Source organism: Pteropus alecto, unplaced genomic scaffold, assembly GCF_000325575.1.
Source record: "Pteropus alecto unplaced genomic scaffold, ASM32557v1 scaffold398, whole genome shotgun sequence".
NCBI lineage: Eukaryota > Metazoa > Chordata > Mammalia > Chiroptera > Pteropodidae > Pteropus > Pteropus alecto.
This window is the reverse complement of record NW_006442497.1, coordinates 5,015,017-5,034,102: the sequence shown is the minus strand read 5'-3', so window position 1 is coordinate 5,034,102 and position 19,086 is coordinate 5,015,017. Positions and strand designations below refer to the sequence as shown.

General features: G+C 36.4%; 1 protein-coding gene and 1 non-coding gene across 3 annotated transcripts in view; both read left to right on the top strand.

Annotated features, from left to right (window-relative positions):
- Positions 1–19,086, top strand: part of STX8 (syntaxin 8) — a 226,396-nt gene that overhangs the window by 33,360 nt on the left and 173,950 nt on the right. For both annotated transcript variants that reach the window (XM_015597349.2, XM_006922384.3), the window contains one exon: positions 13,972–14,096. In XM_015597349.2, coding sequence (XP_015452835.1) covers positions 13,972–14,096 — 125 coding nt within the window. The remainder of the gene's footprint in view (positions 1–13,971; positions 14,097–19,086) is intronic.
- LOC112471443 lies at positions 15,099–15,234 on the top strand. The gene has a single exon (XR_003043312.1). It is a non-coding gene; the product is annotated as a U8 small nucleolar RNA (small nucleolar RNA).

The window sequence follows — 19,086 nt, the reverse complement described above, 5'->3', positions numbered from 1 at the left end:
GTGTTTCTTGATTTTAGTTGTTGTTTCCCATTCTTAATTTTGAAAAAAGAGGGGTCTGCTTTCAATACCTCTTTGTAACAATCTACGCTTAACTTGTCTTTTGTAGGTCTTTGTTCCCCTATTATTTTCCTTTCCCCTGTTCCCCTTCCCCATAAGGAAATGACTCTTTATTGGATTTAAAACAAATTATCAACATGATATATGCTCATTACAACAAGTCAGACTATACTGAGATATAACCCAAAAGTTAATAGTCTCTCTCTCTTTCTTTTCCTAAAATAACAGGTATTAATTGTTTGGAGGGTTTTCTTCCTCACATCGATCTGTGCTTATACAAATATTTACATAAATATGAGTTTTTCTTTCCTAATTTTTACAAAAACAACTGTATTATATATATTATTCTGTAATATACTTTTTTCATTTAAATTTGGACATTCCTCCAAATTAATAGGTCTAACAAAATTCTTTTCAATAGCTACATTATTTGCATTATTCTACAATGTAAATATGCAATCATTCTTCTAGCTACTCCCCATTTGATGGATATCGGGTTGTTCAGGTTTTTTTTTTTTTTTTTTTGCCATTTCAAACAACGATGAAACAAATATTTATAGAGAATGTGGCTTCTATTTCTGTAGGACAGAGTCCTCAAAGTGGGGTTATTGGGGTGAAAGCTATGGATGTTCAAAATTTAACAGATACTGCATTATCTGTTTTTCGAAATCATAGTGCTTTACGTTCCCTCCAGCAATATATGGGAGAGCCAACTTCCTGTCGGTCGGGGTTACAGAACTAGTTGAGTTTTTTTACTGATCCGATGGGTGAAATATGGTGTTTTGTTTCTAATTGCTTTCCTTAACTACTGATATAGTTGTGACTTTTGATAGAGAATATAAAAAGATTTCCTACCCCCGTATATATTAATTTTAAATTATAAAAATCATCTGGGAATTGAATTACAATCTGAATAAGCAAGCGGAAGAAAGAGGAGGAACCTATATGTACTGTATTGTGAGGTAGTTATGTTGATTTTTTTAAAAAGCTGATTTAATACTTTCTAACTTGTGCCTTTTATAGGTGAAATTTTAAAGAAATTGCAAAAAAATATTTTTCTCATTTATTAAAAAGAAAAGTGTTTTCTATGTTTCCTTCTCTCTCTTCTCTATCTTCCAAGCACTTTCATATTTTATATGACCCTCATAGTTGTCTTCAGAGGTAAGCAGAGAAGGGATTACTTTTTTGGTTTACTCCTGAGGAGACTGAGAATAAATGGCAGAGAACTAGAACTCAAGTATTCTCGTCCTTTGCCATGGTTTTGTCTCTCAGGCTTTTTCTCTTTTAATTTTGGTATCCTACCATGGTTGCTTTGTAGGGATCCTCATTTGTTTATCATTGGCTTTGAATACTTTGCCTTTTTCCTATTCATTACACCAAGTAGACAGAATTATTTACTTCTCTACGTTCCAGGAGCATACGTTCCATTGCTAACTTTGCATTTGTAATTCAGTGAAGGAAAACTGGGTTTAGTATTAGAAACCCTGGGTTTGATTTTGACTTCCTTTTATTTTCTGTCAAATGAAGATAATCATGACTCCTTAAAATATGGTGAAGTTCAAATGATAAATATATGTAAAAGCATGTATCTATGCCTTTGTAAAGTGTTTTATCAATGTCACTGAACTCTTGCTGTGACTGGTCTTAGCAGAGGGGAATCCAAAAGTGGCATGCCATTTGGAGAGGTCTTTAAATCCTGCACAAAACAATTAGAGAACAGTGCATAATAGTTCATAATTAAGTGCTAAATTGTGTGATATGGATCATAAGTGGTCTAGGAGATTAGACAAAGGGAGAGATCCATGTGAGGTGAAGGATGTCGAGAAGACCGTGGAAGAAACAAGTCTTGAGGTAGCCTTTGTAGAGTGAGTAGAATTTGTACACCATATATTTTTCTGCTTACTTGTATACTTTTTCTAATCTTACTCTTTCTAGACCAATAATTTTCATATCAATCTGCTTAAAGGTTCCCAATTAGTTGCATAAAAATCACCTAAGGGAGCTTACATATTCCTGGGCCCTGCCCTGGAAGGGAAAGGATGCCATCGTTAAAAAGCATGGGCGCCCATATTATTGATTTGAGTTTTTAGATATGAATCAGATTAATTGATATAATAAAAAGCAATGTTATTGAGGTAGAAACAATGACTAACTATATGGGCAGTCATTGGCTTTAGTTCATCTCGAATATATGCATTATTCATTGACCCCTTAAACAGTCTTTTAATGCCAGCTTTGGATTTTTGTGTATTAGCTGGCAAATTCTACTGTAAAAAATTTAACACTATAGCATTTAAACACTATAGAGTGTTTAATTCTACTCCCTGCCAGCTAAGAATTTTGTTTTACTAGACTTGCATCTTTATTCATAGAACAGCGTTAATTTGCATAATTAATTTAATATTTTAGTGCATTTTATCTTTATTTTACAAAATGAGTGAGAATGGAAGCAAATGTGCTAAATAAGGGGCAAAACAGTAGATCTGAGACAATGATGGAATCATTGGGCATGCCAAATGCCTAGCTGCAGATTGTTACCCTCATTTGGGCACTCAGTGGATTCGTTTATGAAAAGCAAAATGAAAGATGTAGAGCGTTTGTTATTTAATAGTGTCAAAAAAGGCACAGCTCTCGCAACAGAAACTTCCTCATAATGTGTAAGCATATTGTTGGCTTCTGCTCATTATGTTTTGAAATGTGTTTTCAAGAGTGCATTGTATAATAAATTAAGGAGCACCTTACAATAATAAATGGTAGCAATTGGATTACTGAACATTTATTTTGTAGTCGAACTTCACGCACTAACCAGCAGATGGCTCTCAGTCACCATAAAATTTGGCAGAGCAGCTAATTCATCTCTCACTTAGAATTCTTATTTTTGTGTATCACCCCTTCTTGCCCCTCTTCAGGTACCGAGACAGTCACACTTAAGGTAAAGAATTGTTCCTCTTAGTTTTATTTGCTTGATTTTAGATTGCCTGGATGACTCTCAAATAGCATGCTGGGTTTTCTCAAATTCAGGTTGGACGCCAAAATAATGACTTCTTGATGATCCTTTTGACCCTGCCTTTACGTTTTTCTGTGAGCTGTCTTGTTAAGTTTTTAACTTAATGTTAAAACTTTTTGTTGGTAAATTTGGCTAGCAATGAATAGGGGAAAAAATGGAATTTGTTTAAAATTAGGAAAAAATTTGCAGTAGATTTTAAACATGCTAGGGAGAATTTCCTTTGGTGATATGTAAGATATTTTCCTTGTTTGGATTCTTATTATTCTAGACTAAGACACAATAAAGATTATTTATTCAATTTAACAACAAAAAAAATTTATTTTGAATATTTACTTTGCAAAGGAAACAGTTTAGACCTTTATTGTCCCAGGAGTATCAGCTCCCTGAGGTCAGGTATTTGTCCTCTTGTTCACTTGCAAGCCCTTAGATTAGTGCTGGGCACATAGAAGGTGCTCAGTAAGTATTTGTTGGAAGGATGGATAGATGGATAGGTGGATGAGATACAAACAAAGAACAGGACAGAATACTAGACTTAAAGATGTTAGCCTTCTAGTAAATATGTCTACAAGTAACCATAGAGTCACTGGTCATGATCTTGAAGGAGTCGTTTTACTTTGTAATTGTTATTAGGAGCTATGTTGAAGTTTTGAGAAAATTCTGAAAGGAAATGAAAAATTTCCCTAAGTTGTATCATTTCGCCCAGTTTCGCAATTTTTATCCCCTAGGTAAGGTTTATTCACCAACACTTGTAGGGTTTTCCTTTGGATCACTACTGGATGCATTGTCCCTTTCTTGCCTTTCTGCCTTGTCATTTCCCTTGTCCAGACCCCCATCATCTTCTGCCTAAATTACACTAGCCTTCTGGCCCACCTCCCTGACTGCAGCCTCTCCTCAGTGTAATTCAGTCGGCATATTGTTGCCAGATTTTACCTCAAAGAATCTATTTCTGATTGAAATTTGAGCCACTGTGCATCTTTATAATCACAGAAAGAAACTACCAGAAAAAAGTTTTGAAAGGAATTTATTACCCTTTCTTACCATAATAGCGTTTTCACAGTTCACTGACACCCTAGACTTATCTTCTCTAGTCCTAACTGCAAACCTTCCTGTGGTCTGTGAATACTCAAACGCTGATATTTTTTCAGACAAAACAAACATTTTATATAGTCATTTTGACATTTTTCTGAAATGCTAAGAAAAGCTAAAGAAAGCTACTTCTTAAGATTCACTGCTTTTTTCAATTCTGTATTCAGTTGATAAGGACGTCCTCCCTGTGAACTCCAACAAGCTTCAACTACATTTGTCAGCAGAAAAACGTAGGTTATCTGTGCCCCCCCCTCAGATATTATCATAATTTAATAATGCACATCATTTGCTTTGGGGGATGAAAAGGCAATATTTTTATACCTTTTAGAAGCAACTATAAAACTTCTTGGTGAAATCTTCATAAGACAAATATCTAGCCTTTTTATGAATGTGGCACCTATTTGATAAGTTCCATTATTTAGATAAGTTCCATCCTGAGAGACTGTGGATAAATGTTATTTATTTATTTTAAAAAACGTTAAGTCTATCCTAACCTTAGATGCATTAGTATTTAAGTATTTCCTTTCTTTAATTTACTTTTCGAAGGAGAAACACTCCTTCATTGTCCTTCCAAAAGTGGAGGTGAGCCACAGGTGTTTTAGTGACAGAATTCCCTTTCAGGGAATATTCTGTCCATCTGCTGAACAAGCCTTTGCTGCTAAAATCTCGAAGGCAGGTAGCAGTTGATTAAATGTTGTTTTGCTTGTTTTTTAAATCTCTCAAGATAAAAATACCTCCTCCCATTTTGTCTCTCTTGCTTAAAAATCTCAGTGGTTTTCCTAGTTCTGTTTCATAAACATGTACTGAAGGCTTATTCTCCAGCATACTCTGAGGCATTGTTTTTTTGGCACCAGCGTTATAAACATCACTGTCATGTGGCCTCTTTCCTTACAGAGCTCATAATTTAGGAGGAGAGACAGATGAGTAAATAACTAACTACAATCCTGCTTGATAAATGCCACGTTAGAGGTTTTGAACAAAGTGCCATGGGAGCACCAGGGAGTGATTGATTCAAGGGAAGGGGGGTGGGGACGGGGATCAGGAAAGACTAAACAGCAGAAGTGACATTTGAGTTGAGCCTTAGGGGATGAATAGGATTTTGCCAGATGGACAAAGAGGTGGGGGTGGGGACCTTCCAGACTCATACAAAAACATGAGAGTGTGAAAGTTTGTGCCTTTGTCTGAGCAGTGGTGAGCAGTCTGTAGGACTGAAGGAAGAGTAGGGCATGGAAGCGGGTGTTGGCAGATGCTGTTGCTGAGATCACTGGGGCCATATTGTAAAGCTTAAACTTGATCTGTACCTTCTAGGGAGTTGTGAGAGTCTGCAAATAGGGAAATGTTATGGCAAGAGCTCCGCTTGAGAAAAATAGTTCTGGCAGCAGAATATTAGATGATTTGAATGAGGGTGACTGAGAACAAGGAGACCAGTAGAGGCTATGGCCATCTTCTACATGAGAGTTGATGAAAGTCTGAGCCACGGTAGTGCCTGCGGGGATGAAAATGAGGGCACGGACTTGAGAACCACCTGTAGGGGAGAACTTGGTAATTGATGAGATGTGGGAGTTGAGGGGGTGGAGAAAAAGGTTTGGATAATTTGAGAATACAGTGATGCCGCTAACCAGAATAGAGAGCACAAGAGAAGAAACAGCTTCTGGAGGTGAAAGTAATGAATTTGATTTTGGATTTATTGTATATGAAGTGGCATACCCAGTTGGAGATTCATAAACAAAAAGCAATAAATGCAGATATAGAGCCTGTAGGAAAGTATCATGGGTAGAGATAAATTTGAAAGTCTTTAGCACAGTAATTTTCAATCAGGATGATGGTTGGAAAGACATGGATCTTTCCAAAGCCTCGCTTAGATTTTATATGTGGGGGTTTCTTTTTAATGATTCATGTGCCGTTCCTTCCTCCACCCCAAGATTCTGATATTACCCTGCTAGGGAGCGTGCTCTTATCCCACCTCCAGTTAAGAATCCACCATCACAGGACACAAGAAGAAATGTCTTATTTCATTTGTGTTGGGGCATAAAAAGTATTTAAGCACTGCTAGTTCTTGCTCTTACAGCCTGAAATCGCTGGACTGTATAAAATTACCCAGAGAGAGAGAATATAGTGAAAAGAGAAGATCTAAATAGAATTTGTAAGGAACACCAATATTTAAGGAGCAGGTGGAGGAAGAGGTACCTGCAAATTACAGAGAAGGACCTGTCAGTGGGAGAGAGTAGTATGGAAGAAACCAAGGGAGGTTCTTGGATAAGGAAATAAGTCAGCTGTGACACCTGAGACCTAGAAGAGGGGCAAAGTGAAAACGGGGAAGAGCTTTGGCAGTTAGGAAGTTGTGTGTAAGAAGAGTTTTATTAGAGTGATAGGACAGAGTTGAATCGCAGTTGGGTTGAAGAACAAACTGGCAGGGTCAGGAAGTAGAGCTGTTGAGCAAAGTTCATTCTTTAAGGAAGTTTGGTTGTGAATTGGAAAGAAAGTCGTTGCTTGAGGATTTATAGGATGGGGAACAACTAGTGGATAAAATTACAAGATTCTGGAAGAATGTGAGGATAAAAGGGACTGGGAAAACAGAGGTTCACTATGGCTACCTGCCTTGGAATTAATTCTACTAGATCCAGCCCCCCAAATTTCACCACGTCTCCACTGTTATTCCATGCACATTTATGGCTCACATCCCCTGCCCTGGAGACATCATTCATGTTCTTACCCTTTCTTGGACTGCCTTACCATCTCTCTCTCACACTGCTAAGCCTTACCGGTTCTTCAAGGCTGTCGTGAGTCTCCTTGCCTTTATGAAACCTTCCTGAGATGGTGAAAGTGCCTTGAGTTAAGAGTCAGAAGCTGTGGGTCGAACCTTTAGTTTTGCCACTAAGCGTGACCTTGAGAAAATCACTTTGATGTTTCTTTACCTTGGTTTTCTTGTCAGAAATACTGGCTCTGATTTACACACAGGCTTATTTACAGTTCAAGTGGGATGTTTGTGAAATGCCTTTGAAATTACAAAACACAGCACCAGTGTATGGTATTATAATTTCCTGACTGCTCTTATTTGTTTCATTCATTCAGTTATGTTTTTTGCTGAATAAGTGAATCCCTTCAAAATCTTCTGTTTTTCAGTGCCTATTTTGCCAGGCACTGAGGATATGGTGACGAACCTGTGGTCCCTACCCTGTGGAGCTTATAGTCTAGTGTGGGAGACAGAAGATCAACAAATATATAATATATAATAGCTAGTAGTTTAAATACTATAAAGAGAAATAAAGCAGGATAGGGGTGGGGGGAGCTAAGGAGTTACAGGAGAGGGTACTATTTTAGATAGATTAATGAAGGAAACCTCTCCAAGGAGATGACATCTGAGCAGAGTGGAATGAATAAGTGATCAAGGCCATGTGACCATCTGGGGGAAGAATGCCTTCACAATGGTGGTATGAGTGGACAGCAGGTTCAAAGGCCCTGAGATGGGCATGTGCTCAATGTGTTCTAGAGACAGCAAGGAGGCTAGTGTACTTGTAAGTTATAGTAAAGATGTTACATTTTTATGCTAAGGATGCTGGGAAGACACGGGAAGGTTTTGAGCAGAAGAAGCAGATTTATTTTTACAGTGATCACTCTGACAGCTGTTGGGGGAGGAGATTGTAGAAAATAGGAGTAGAAGCAGGAGGCAGGAGTACTAGTGTGGAAGCAATAGAGGAGAAATGGTCAGATTTTAGATATGTTTTGAAGGATTTGCTAATGGACTAGATGCTGTGGGGTATGAAAGAAAGAGTCAGATGATTCCAAGGGTATTTTGTTTTGTTTTGTTTTGTTTGCCTAAGCCAGTGGGTCAGTGGTGGTCTTAAACTGAAATTAGGAAAACTGGGGTAGGAAAATGGGTTTTATGAGGAAATTATTATTTTTTCTCTGTTTTTATTTATGCAATTTAGTACTTAATGAGGAAAATTTTAATTAAAGTGGTAAGGATCTTAAAGAATCTAATTCAGTGATTTCCAATGATGGAAAGTCATCTTATGCAGGAATAAAAAGAACACCTTGCTTCCCCAACCAAGATGAGTCTTCCCCACTTACCTCCCAACCCCACTATTAATGAGAGTGTCATATTCCTTAAGTGTTGGAGCAGAGCAGGGTAAAAAACTGTCACCTACTTAGTTATTTTGTTTGATGGGTGAAAAACCCAGAGTCAATGAGGTTATTGGAATTGTCCAGGGATAAAAGCTGGCTGTTTTCTTATTTCTGTTAGTAATTGCTTTATGTGTGGTTATTTTTTCTTTTTTTCAATTTGTTTATAAACTCCTTGAACGTAAGAATTTTGTCTTAAATTCTTTCATATTTTCCTTTTTACCTAGGGGAGTGCTGAGTAATAATAGACATCACTCTTAACATTAAGTTGAGCATAAAAATCTAAAGAAAAAAGATCAAGTCTGCATACAGTGACACCTGTGATCTTACCTGCTTTACTAATAAAGGCATATCCATTCCTAGATTTCCCAGTAGGTTTGGGGCATCAGCAAAGTACAAATACAAAGAAAAAAAAAAAGGGAGGGAAGGGAGAGGAGAGAGTTCCGCCTTGTCACCCTTGAAGAACTTAACAAAATATTTGGAATCAGATAATCCAGAAAGAAGGCATTAGGGAATCATTTTTGCTTTGGCAAATGAGTTGCAGTTTACTATTGCTTTTATAGTGAACTATATGAGAGTGAGACCAAGATAATTTTTTCAGTTCTTAGAACTTTTATAGGTCTGATTTCAGCCCTGGGAAATCATTCCCGTATATCTAGTGGTTGATTTTTTTTTTTTTTCTGTGAAATGTGTTTGATGTAAATATTAAATTGTGCCCATGTTGTACCTTTACTCTCTAATAGCTGTTTAAAAAATAAATGTGTGTGTGTGTGTGTGTGCGCGTATGTATATATAAACATACATACACACACACATATAAATATAACTAACGGATTTTGTTCGAATTTGCTATTTTTGAGATTGTTAAAACAATTTTCTTATGGATTTTTCCTCCTTTAATAACTAAAAATATGCTCTAGTTGTGGTAAGAATTACCAATGGGACATTCCAACAGTAGCTTTAGAGGAACAATGACTACTTGTCAACTCAGGTACAATATGCTAATCTGAATGGATGCTCACAGCTGGTGATAGATACTCTATCTATCTATGTATCTATGTATCTATCTATCTATTTAAATCTCTTGTCTTTTATTTTTTAATAGCCATTCTAAGGTATGAGGTGATATCTCACTGTGGTTTTATTTTACATTTCCTTTATGTCTAGCACTTTTTCATGCACCTTAGGTATTTGTATGTCGTCTTTGGAAAAATGTCCATTCAGTTCCTCTGCTCACTATCTTTTTTTTCTTTATGCCTTTTATTATTTTATTTTATTTTTTTCTGGCTTTATATAATAGACAATTAGTTGCTCATATTTACATTGTACAATTCAATGAAGTTTTTTTCCAATTATAGTTGGCGTATAATAATATATTAGTTTCAGTTGTACAGCATAGTGATTAGAGATCTATATAACTCACAAAGTGATCACCTCACTAAATCTAGTACCCATCTTCCCCTTACATATTTATTACAACATTATTAACTATTTTTCTTATGCTACAATTTATATCTCCATGTCTATTTTTTAACTATCCATTTATACCTCCTAATCCCTTTGCCTTTTTTCGCCATCCACTTCAACGCCCCCCATCTAGTAGCCCTCAAAATATTCTCTGTATCTATGAGTTTATTTCTGTTTTTTTGTTGTTGTTGTTTATTTTGTTCTTTAGATTCCACATGTACGTGAAATTGTTGATGTTTGTTTTTCTTTATCTGACTTATTTCATTCAGCACAATACCCTTTAGGTCCATCAAGACAATATCTTTTTCCATCCCCTTCCTTTTAATCTGTGTGAGTCTTTTATTCTGAAGTGAGTCTCTTGTAGGCAGCATATGTAGGGGTCTTGTTTTCTTATCCACTCAGCCAGTCTATCTTTTGGTCGGAACACTTAATTCTTTTCCATTTGAGGTACTTGATAGGAATGTAGTTATTACCATTCTTTATTCCTGTTTTTGATACATGTTTTTTCTTCTTGAAGAAGTTCCTCCAACATTTCCTGTAATATTGGCTTAGTGTTGAAAAATTCCTTTAGCTTATTATTGCCTGGGGAGCTCTTTATCTGTCCTTCAACTCTAAATGATAGCTTTGCTGGATAAAGTATTCTCAGTTGTAGATCCTAGGTTTTCATCACATCGAATATTTTGTGCCAAACCCTTCTGTCCTTCATAGTTTCTTTTGAGAAATCAGCTGCCAGTCTTTTGGGTGCTCCCTTGTAGGTAACTAACTGCTTTTCTGTTGCTGCTTTTAAGATTCTCTCTTTGTATTTAACCTTTGGCATTTTAATTATGATGTGTCTTGATGTGGGCCTCTTTGGGTTCCTTTTTCTTAGGACTCTCTGAGTTTCCTAGGATTGCATGTCTATTTCCTTCACTAGGTTAGAGAAGTTTTCCATCATTATTTCTTCAAATAGTTCTTCAACTTCTTGTTTTCCTTTAGATACCCCTATAACACAGATATTTTTACATTTAATTGTGTCCTGTAGGCTCCTTAAATTATTATTATAGCCTCGGCTTCTTAGTTCTTGCCATTCTGATTGAGTGTTCTTGGCTTCTTCATGGTCTATATCAGTGGTTTGATCCTCTTCTTTATCAACTCTTTTATTACCTCTGATATACTCTTCATCTCAGATAATGCAGTGTTCATTTCTGACTGTTTTCTTTTTATAATTTCCATTTCCATTTATATGTTTTTTATCTCTTTGTTAACGTTCTCACTGGATTCATCTACACTTCCCCTAAGTTCATTGAGCATCTTTATAACCAATGTTTTGAACTCTGCAACTGTTAGATTACTTGACTCCATTATTCCTGGATCTCTGTTCTGTTCTCTCATATGGTTTCTGCTTCTTTGTCTTCCCATTTTGACTCCCTTGCTGTGTCTGTTTCTATGCACTAAGCAAAGCTCCTAAGTTTTCCGGTCTTATTAGTGCGGCTTTGTATAATAGGTGTCCAGTGGCACAGTCCTGAGAGGGGTTCAGCTGCAGGCCAAGTTTAGCCCAGCCTGTGCCCCTCCAGGGCCACCTGGAGATTCAATAAGCAATCTCTAGATGCCTTGCTTATGGTTGCCTCAAGAAACCACACCAGAGGCCACTTGCAATCAATGTGGATCTTGGCGCTACTCAGCAAGAAGCACTGGACTGGACTGAGGACACACTTGAACATGGCTTGGGTGGGGCTGCAAGTTGGGGGAGGCAGAGTTTCAGGGAATCCTTTGGACGGAGCAATCTCTGTTATCCAGTTTGATGATGTCTCAGCTATGGTGGCGCTGAGTCTGCCCCAGGCTCTCACTCTGACAACTCTCTGGTGCCCCCGCCCTTGCAGCCGACCTGACCTGGCTCTGATGCTCAGAGCAAGCAGGTCCATCACCGTGAAAGTCTGCTCACATACACGCCCTTTTAAGAGGGTCTGCAGCTGCTGGCTGCTGCAGCCTCTGTCCTACTCAACCATTCTGGACTGGACATCCTCACGTCTTCGCCCCCTCCTACCTTCTACTGTTGCAGGGTGATTAATTATTCCTCTCCCTAGTTGTAGGGAGAGATCTAGATTCCAGGCAACTTTCCTTGCTATTTGATTTGTGTTTCTGTCACAACTTTGATTTGGTCGCAAGAAGGATGAAAAGCCTCCGTCATCTACATCATTTTTTTCTGAACCAATAGATGCGTTTTTGAGATTACTTTATATACTTCTGACTTGTTGTACTGATTTTTTGCACTTGCTTTTGCAGTGGACCATACACAATATCCCATGATTCCCATTTTGATCAAGTGCTGGCATTTTCAAGACGGTATAAAAGTTAGAGAGTGTACTTTAATAGTGAACGTCTTTCTTTCCTTTTACTTTCTTCCCCTGTCTTCAAAGCTAGGTGAAATTGAATGATTTTCATAGGGAATAAATCTGAAATCTTGACATGTTAGGTTCTTGAGACCAACCAAGTCAAGTAAAGCTTTAAAGAAGCATGTGTGCCATTTTGATAAAGTGGAAGAAAGTTGTATTTCTGTTTGGTATGTTAGAACACTTGATTAGAGAGACCATCTCTGTGCTTAAAATATTAGTTTAAGGAATAAAAAATTTTCTTCCAGTTCACATGTGTTTCTTGATTCATGTCATATTCACCTGTAGATTTTATAGTACTAAGCTAAAAATGAAATTAATATAGCCTTTTGGGATATGTCCATTTATTAAAAATAATATTTCAGTGCTACCTTGACTACAGTGCAGAAATCAGTAAAATGGAAATAACACTTATTGAATTATTATTATCTTCTGTACGTTGCATTAATTGCACATATTTTGCACATTGTTCCCTTCAACCAGAATGAAAGCAGCACCTGTGACAAGAATTTATACTTTGTAAGGGCAGAGATTTTGGTCTATTTTATCTATATTCTGTTTTTTTCCTCATCACCATTGATGAGAACAGTGCCTACCACATACTAAGTATGAAGTATATGTTTTTTGAATAAATGAATTATTTAATCCCCAACAGTTCTCTAAGGCAGATAGTACTATCCACATAATGCTAGTAGGTGGTAAAGCCAGGATTTGAACTTATGCTGACAGCCATTCATTCCATGTTGGGGAGCAATGTGCAGTCCAGTCAAGAGTGATTTTCAGTTCCTGCCTTATATATTGTAGATATCATTTATGTAAAGCATTAAATAATAAGATAGCAGTTATTTGTAGACAATACAAGAGATGTGAAAAGAAAGGGCTAGAAGAATTATAAGTAATGGAGATGTGAGTGAATACATATAAATCAACCAGAGCTGTGCTTGCACATACCAAATGATTAATACATGTTAGCTATTATTGTCACTGCTACTACTGTTATGTCACCATTGTCATTTTCATCATTTTTTTTATGAATCCTATGAACCATACTCTAATAAAGTGTTCACATCTGGACTAGAGTGGTCAGTGGATTAGGTTTCATGAACAAGATGGTTCTTATGCCTTAGAATTTTGGGCAGGTGGGGACAGGAGAGGACATACTTGAGATGAGAAGAGTCCTATAAACATGGGAGCTGAGGTAAAAAATGTGTGTTTCCTGATCTTCAGACAGCACGGAGATCAATATGTCTGGTGCAGAAGGGGCATATGGGTTACTAGAGAGAGTAAAGATTAAGATTGATAATTCAGAATTTGTTTATTATGTTGTGAATGCTACATTGTATTTATAAAATTGGATTTGAAACTCTGCCTGTGTTTCTATCTGTGAGTCACCGAATGCCCTTTAATGAGAAATTATATGGTCATCTTTTTAATGTTGATAATCTGTAATCACAACATGTATCTTTTTGAGATGTGTTTGTGCCTTTATTGTCTTATGGCTTGTGAAACAAACTTTATCCTGATAAAAAGGCCACTTCCATTTGGCCTTGTATTTTGAAATTTAAGACCCTCATTTATGATTATTGACTCAAATGTATCTTGGAGGATTAGTAAGAGTATTACATGCTGCCATAGTCTCCTTAACAGGCTGTAATTCTCCAGGGGACCAGGCTTGTGCCTTATTCATCCTTGAATCTCTTCCAGCACTGAACACAGTTGCTAGCATAAACTGAGGATGCAATAAATTGTGGTCAAATTGAATTTTCAGAGTATGCGAGCCTAGTCACCTCTGCACTTACAGGAGTAATTTGCAGCAGAGCTATATTTTTTTGAGTTATGTAACTCATTTAATCTTGCTTTTAGGTCCAGCCTGATGACGGGAGGGCCTAAGCGAGGCATACCCAACCCTTGGCTTTTTGAAGAGCCAGAGGAGACCAGAGGTTTGGGTTTTGATGAAATCCGGCAACAGCAGCAGAAAATCATCCAAGGTACTGAATACCCAAGGAGTGTAGGCTCAGAAATTTTGTCAGATTTTTACTATAACATTGAATATTTTTTATACTCATTGAAGATCAGAGGGAGAAATATTGGTCTTATAAAGCCCTTGGCAATTTCGTGCCTTAGGATACCTGAGGCATAGACAAATGATGTCATCTGTCCAGGTAACTCACAAAAATAGTGCTTCTCTGCTGAGGGAGAGCACGTAGGCAGCTCTGAATCTGAGAACCCAGATGAATCTGAGGCCTGTGCCCCTTCTTTTTCTCCACAGTTGGGAATTATTCTCCAAACAGAAACCTCTATCTTTTTCTTATATAAAATTAGTCAGTTCAGCTTTTACTTTCAGGTTCATCTTGCCTAGTGGCTTTTAAACCTGCTAATTATTTTTTTTCATCTATTTTTATTTTTTATTTATATTTTATTTTATTTTTTCTTTAGGTGAGGCAACCCTTGGTTGACCTCACAAATTGCAAGGACCTTGTCAGCTTACAATCCCTTATGTTTTTTATGCCTACGGCACCTGGTCTTCCTAGGTGGTCCTCCCACCCAAGTACTAACCAGGCCCGACCCTGCTTAGCTCCCAAGATCAGATGGGATAGGGCTTGTTTTTACCTATTTTTAAAATTTTAGAAGTAATGCATGATTGTTTTACAAAGTTCAAACAACACTGGGGTATATAAAATGAAAAGCTCTCCATCTTGCTTCTCCAATCTCAAATTGTAAACAAATTAATATTTATATTTCCTCAGGCTTTTTTTCTATGTATATACATATATATTGAGTATAAGCACATATTTAATTTGCATAAATGGGATCATGACATATATAATTGCACAACTTTAAAAATGTTTTACTTAATATGTATCATGGACATTCTTTTGGGCTAGTATTAAGATATGTTAAATCTTTCTAATGCTGCTTTTTAAAGACTGCTTTATTGAGGTACAGTTGACATTTATCATAAATAGCACATATTTAAAGTATATGATCGATCATCAGATAGGATAATCCTTACCTGTTCCTCCTGTGGAGGCCAGATTAGAACATGATTGAATTTGCATGATTCGTGATTATCATTTCTGCGTAATCAGGGTTCACAACAAAAAAAGGAATATACTAAAATAAGACAAGATAAAAAGAAAAAAGGAGAAAGGCAAAAGATGTCAGAGAGAGTGAAAAGAGGAAAGAAAGGAGCCATAAATGTGTTGTGTTTACCCTGTATTTAGCTTATTCGTATTAATATGTCTGGACACAGATATATTTTGTTTCTCTGTTGGGAACAAAGCTGGGAGATCCTGACTGAGGCACTCACACTACGTTTCTCAGGGTCCTGTCGAAAACTGCTTTTTGGGTAATCTACCAGATAATCTTAATCTTGTGAGGGCCCCCTAACAGAGCTCCCTCCGCTCACACCACCACTTCCCCTCCATCCTACATCAACAGATCTGGAGCTCAAACCAAATGTCATAAAAAAAAAAAAACACTACCAAACAAAAATTGGTGGATAAGTAAAGACCAGATGAGGAGAGTAAGAATATTTTGAAAAGTAAATAGAATTACAACAGCTAAAGGGTGCAGGATTTCTTTGGAGGATGATGAAAATGTTCTGAAATTGATTGTGGTAATGGTTGCATAATTTTGTCAATAACCTAAAAACCCTGAGTTGTATATTTAAAAAAAAATAAAGTATATGATTGAATAAACTTTAACATATGTATATACCTGTGAAACAATCACTATAATCAAAATAATGAACATAATCTTTATTCCCAAAAGTTTTCTTCATGTCTCTTTGTAATTCTTATTGTTGTCTCTCTCTCAGTCCTCGAACAGCTGCTGATCTGCTTTCTGTCACTATAAATTAGTTTCTATTTTCTATAATTCTGTATAAATGGAATCATACAGTATGTACTCCTTTTGGGAAGAGGGCGTCTGGCTTCTTTAAGCATAATTATTTAAATTTTAGACATTCTAATAGGTGTGTGTTGCATTTCATTGTGGTCTTAATATGTATCTCCCTAATGACTAATGAATCTTTGCATGTGCTTCTTTGCCATCAGTGCACCTTCTTTGGTGACATGTCTGTTTCAATTGTTTGCTTGTTTTTAATTGGGTTGTTTCTTTTTTATTATTGAGATGTAAGAATTTTTTATATACCCTTTTATATGTCATTTGTCAGATACAGTTTTACAAATATTTTCTCCCCATCTGTGGCATATATTTTTTATTCTCTCAACAATATCTTTTTCAAAGCAGAAATTCTTAATTTCGATGAAGTCCAGTTAGCAATCTTTGACTACCTAAAGCCACGAAGATTTACTGCTTTGTTTTTTCTTAGGAATTTATAGTTCTAAGCTTTACATTGAGTCTATGATCTACTTTGAGTTAAGTTTTTATATAGTGAGGTATAAATAGAAATTCAATTTTTTTTTTTTTTGTATTTGGATATATGAACAGCACCATTTTTTAAAAAAAGACTATCTTTTCTACTGAACTATTCTACCTTTGTCAAAATCAATTGACCATATATTAGGCTCCGCATTCTATTCCAGTGGTCTCTTCGTTGGTCTGTTTTGTGTATCTTTGTTGTGATCTCTTTGTTGTATCTTTATAAGTCTTTAAGTCAGGTAATATAAGCCCTCCAACCTTGTTTTTTTTATTTTTTTCAAAATTTTATTGGATATTCTAGGTATTTTGCATTTCCATGTGAATTTTAGAATCTTTCAATTCCTAAAAAAAAAAACCTCTTAGAATTTTGATTGGGATTACATCGAGTCTTTAGATTAATTGGGTGATTACTGACTTCTTAAAAATACTGAGTCTTCTGATCCATTGAATATGGTATGCTTCTCTATTTAGTTCTTTCATTTTCCTCTGCAGTGCCTTGTAATTTTTACTCTTCATGTATTATACATTTTTATCAGGTTTATCTCTTAAATATTTCATATTTTATTCTCTTATTAATGGCATTAAAATGTTTTCTATTTCTGATTGTTGCTAGTATATAAAAATAAAATTGATTTTTATATCAATCTTGGATCATGCAACCTTGCTAAACTGATTTGTTCTTCCAGTTTTGTATAGAATCTCTAGGATTTTCTATATAAATGATCATGTCTGTGAATAAAGATAGTTTTACTTTTTTTTTTAAAGGCTTCATTTTTTTAGAGAAGTCTTAGGTACGCAGCAAAATTTAGAAGGTACAGAGTTCCCATATACCTCTTTTCCCCACACATGCATTATCTACGTCCCCCACTAGATTGGCATATTTGTTACAGTTAGTGAACCTACCTTGACACATCATAATCATCTAGAGTCCACAGTTAATCTTGGAATTCACTCTTGGTGTTGTATATTTATGGGTTTTGATAAATGTATAATGACATGCATCTGTCATTAGAGTATCAGAGTATTTTCACTGCCCTAAAGCCTTCTGTGCCCCAGTCTATTTATCCCTTCCTCCCCTTTCAACCTTTGGCAACTTCTGACCTTTTTATGGTCTTCATAGTTCTAACTTATCCAGAATGTCATACAGTTGGAATTATACAGTATGTAGCCTTTTCAGATTGACTTCTTTTACTTAGTGATATGCATTTAAGGTTCCTCTATGCCTTTTCATTTCTTTTAGCACTAAATAATATTCCATTGTCTGGATATACTAAATTTATCCATTCACCTGAAGAACATGTTGATTGCTTACAGTTTTTGGCTATTATGAATACAGCTGCCATAAACATCTGCATACATATATAACTTTTTCATGTGTCTTCGTGTGTATATAACTTTCCAACTCTTTAGGTAAATACCAAGGAGTATGATTGCTGGATCATATGGAAAGAGTAAGTTTAGTGTTATAAGAAATTGCCAAACTGTCTTCTAAAGTGGTTCCTTTCCCCCTCCCTCTGCCACCAGGAATAAACGAGAGTTCCTGTTGCTCCATATTCTCACCAGCATTTAGTATTGTTTCTAGATGTTGGCCATTCTAATATGTGTGTAGTGGTATCCTATTGTTTTAATTTGCATTTTCCTGATGACATATGATGTGGAGCATCTTTTCATATCTTTTTCATATCCTTTGCCAACTGTATTTCTTCTTTGGCGAGGTGTCTGTTAAGGTCTTTGGCCCATTCAGAGTTTTTTGGTGTGTATTTTGTATAATAGTTCTTTGTTAAGTATTTATTTTGCAAATATTTTCTTTCAGTCTTTGGCTTGTCTTATTTTCTTCACAGTGTCTTTCACAGAGCAGAAATTTTAAATTTTAACGAACTCCAGCTTATCAGTTTTTTTTTTTTCTTTCGTGGATCATGCCTTTGGCGTTGTATCTAAAAAGTACTTTCCAGACTTCCAGTTTCCTGTTCCACATGTAAGGGAAGCCACTCCATCCTACCAACCAGTAACAAACTGAACAGACTGAAAATTAACAACTCCTCTTGGATCCATTATAGAAGGGCGGGGTACAGGGCAGATCGCTTTCTGCAAGATTGGAGAGACAGACAAGTGAACACAGGGAGTCATGGCTTGCTGAATCAGAGACTCCCAAGAAGAAACCAGCACAGGAATGAGTGCTGGGTAGAAAAACTTGAACTGTAATTGATGAATTGCTGGAGGCTCAGTGTGGACAAGTGTAGAGTTAAAAACTCCAGGAGCACCCAGTCATAAAGGCAGTCCCCACAATTTAGTGAGATTTACATCTAAGAGCTTGACCTTGTTCTCACAGCAAATATCAGAGAAAAATCCTCTCATGCTACTGGCAGAGGGAGGGGGAAAGGAACCACTTTGGAATATGCCAGAGCACTCTGTTCTTAACAAGGTCTGCCCTCAGAAAAAGCTAGTTAACCAGAACTTAACCTGCTGAGGTATTATCAGCCAAAATGACCTAGAGGAGAGGAAATTCCTGAGTCTAGCCCACTAGCCATCTGTCCCACATAGAGCGGGGAGAAAAAAACTTTGAAACATTCATGAAGTTCATAGTCTAGAGGC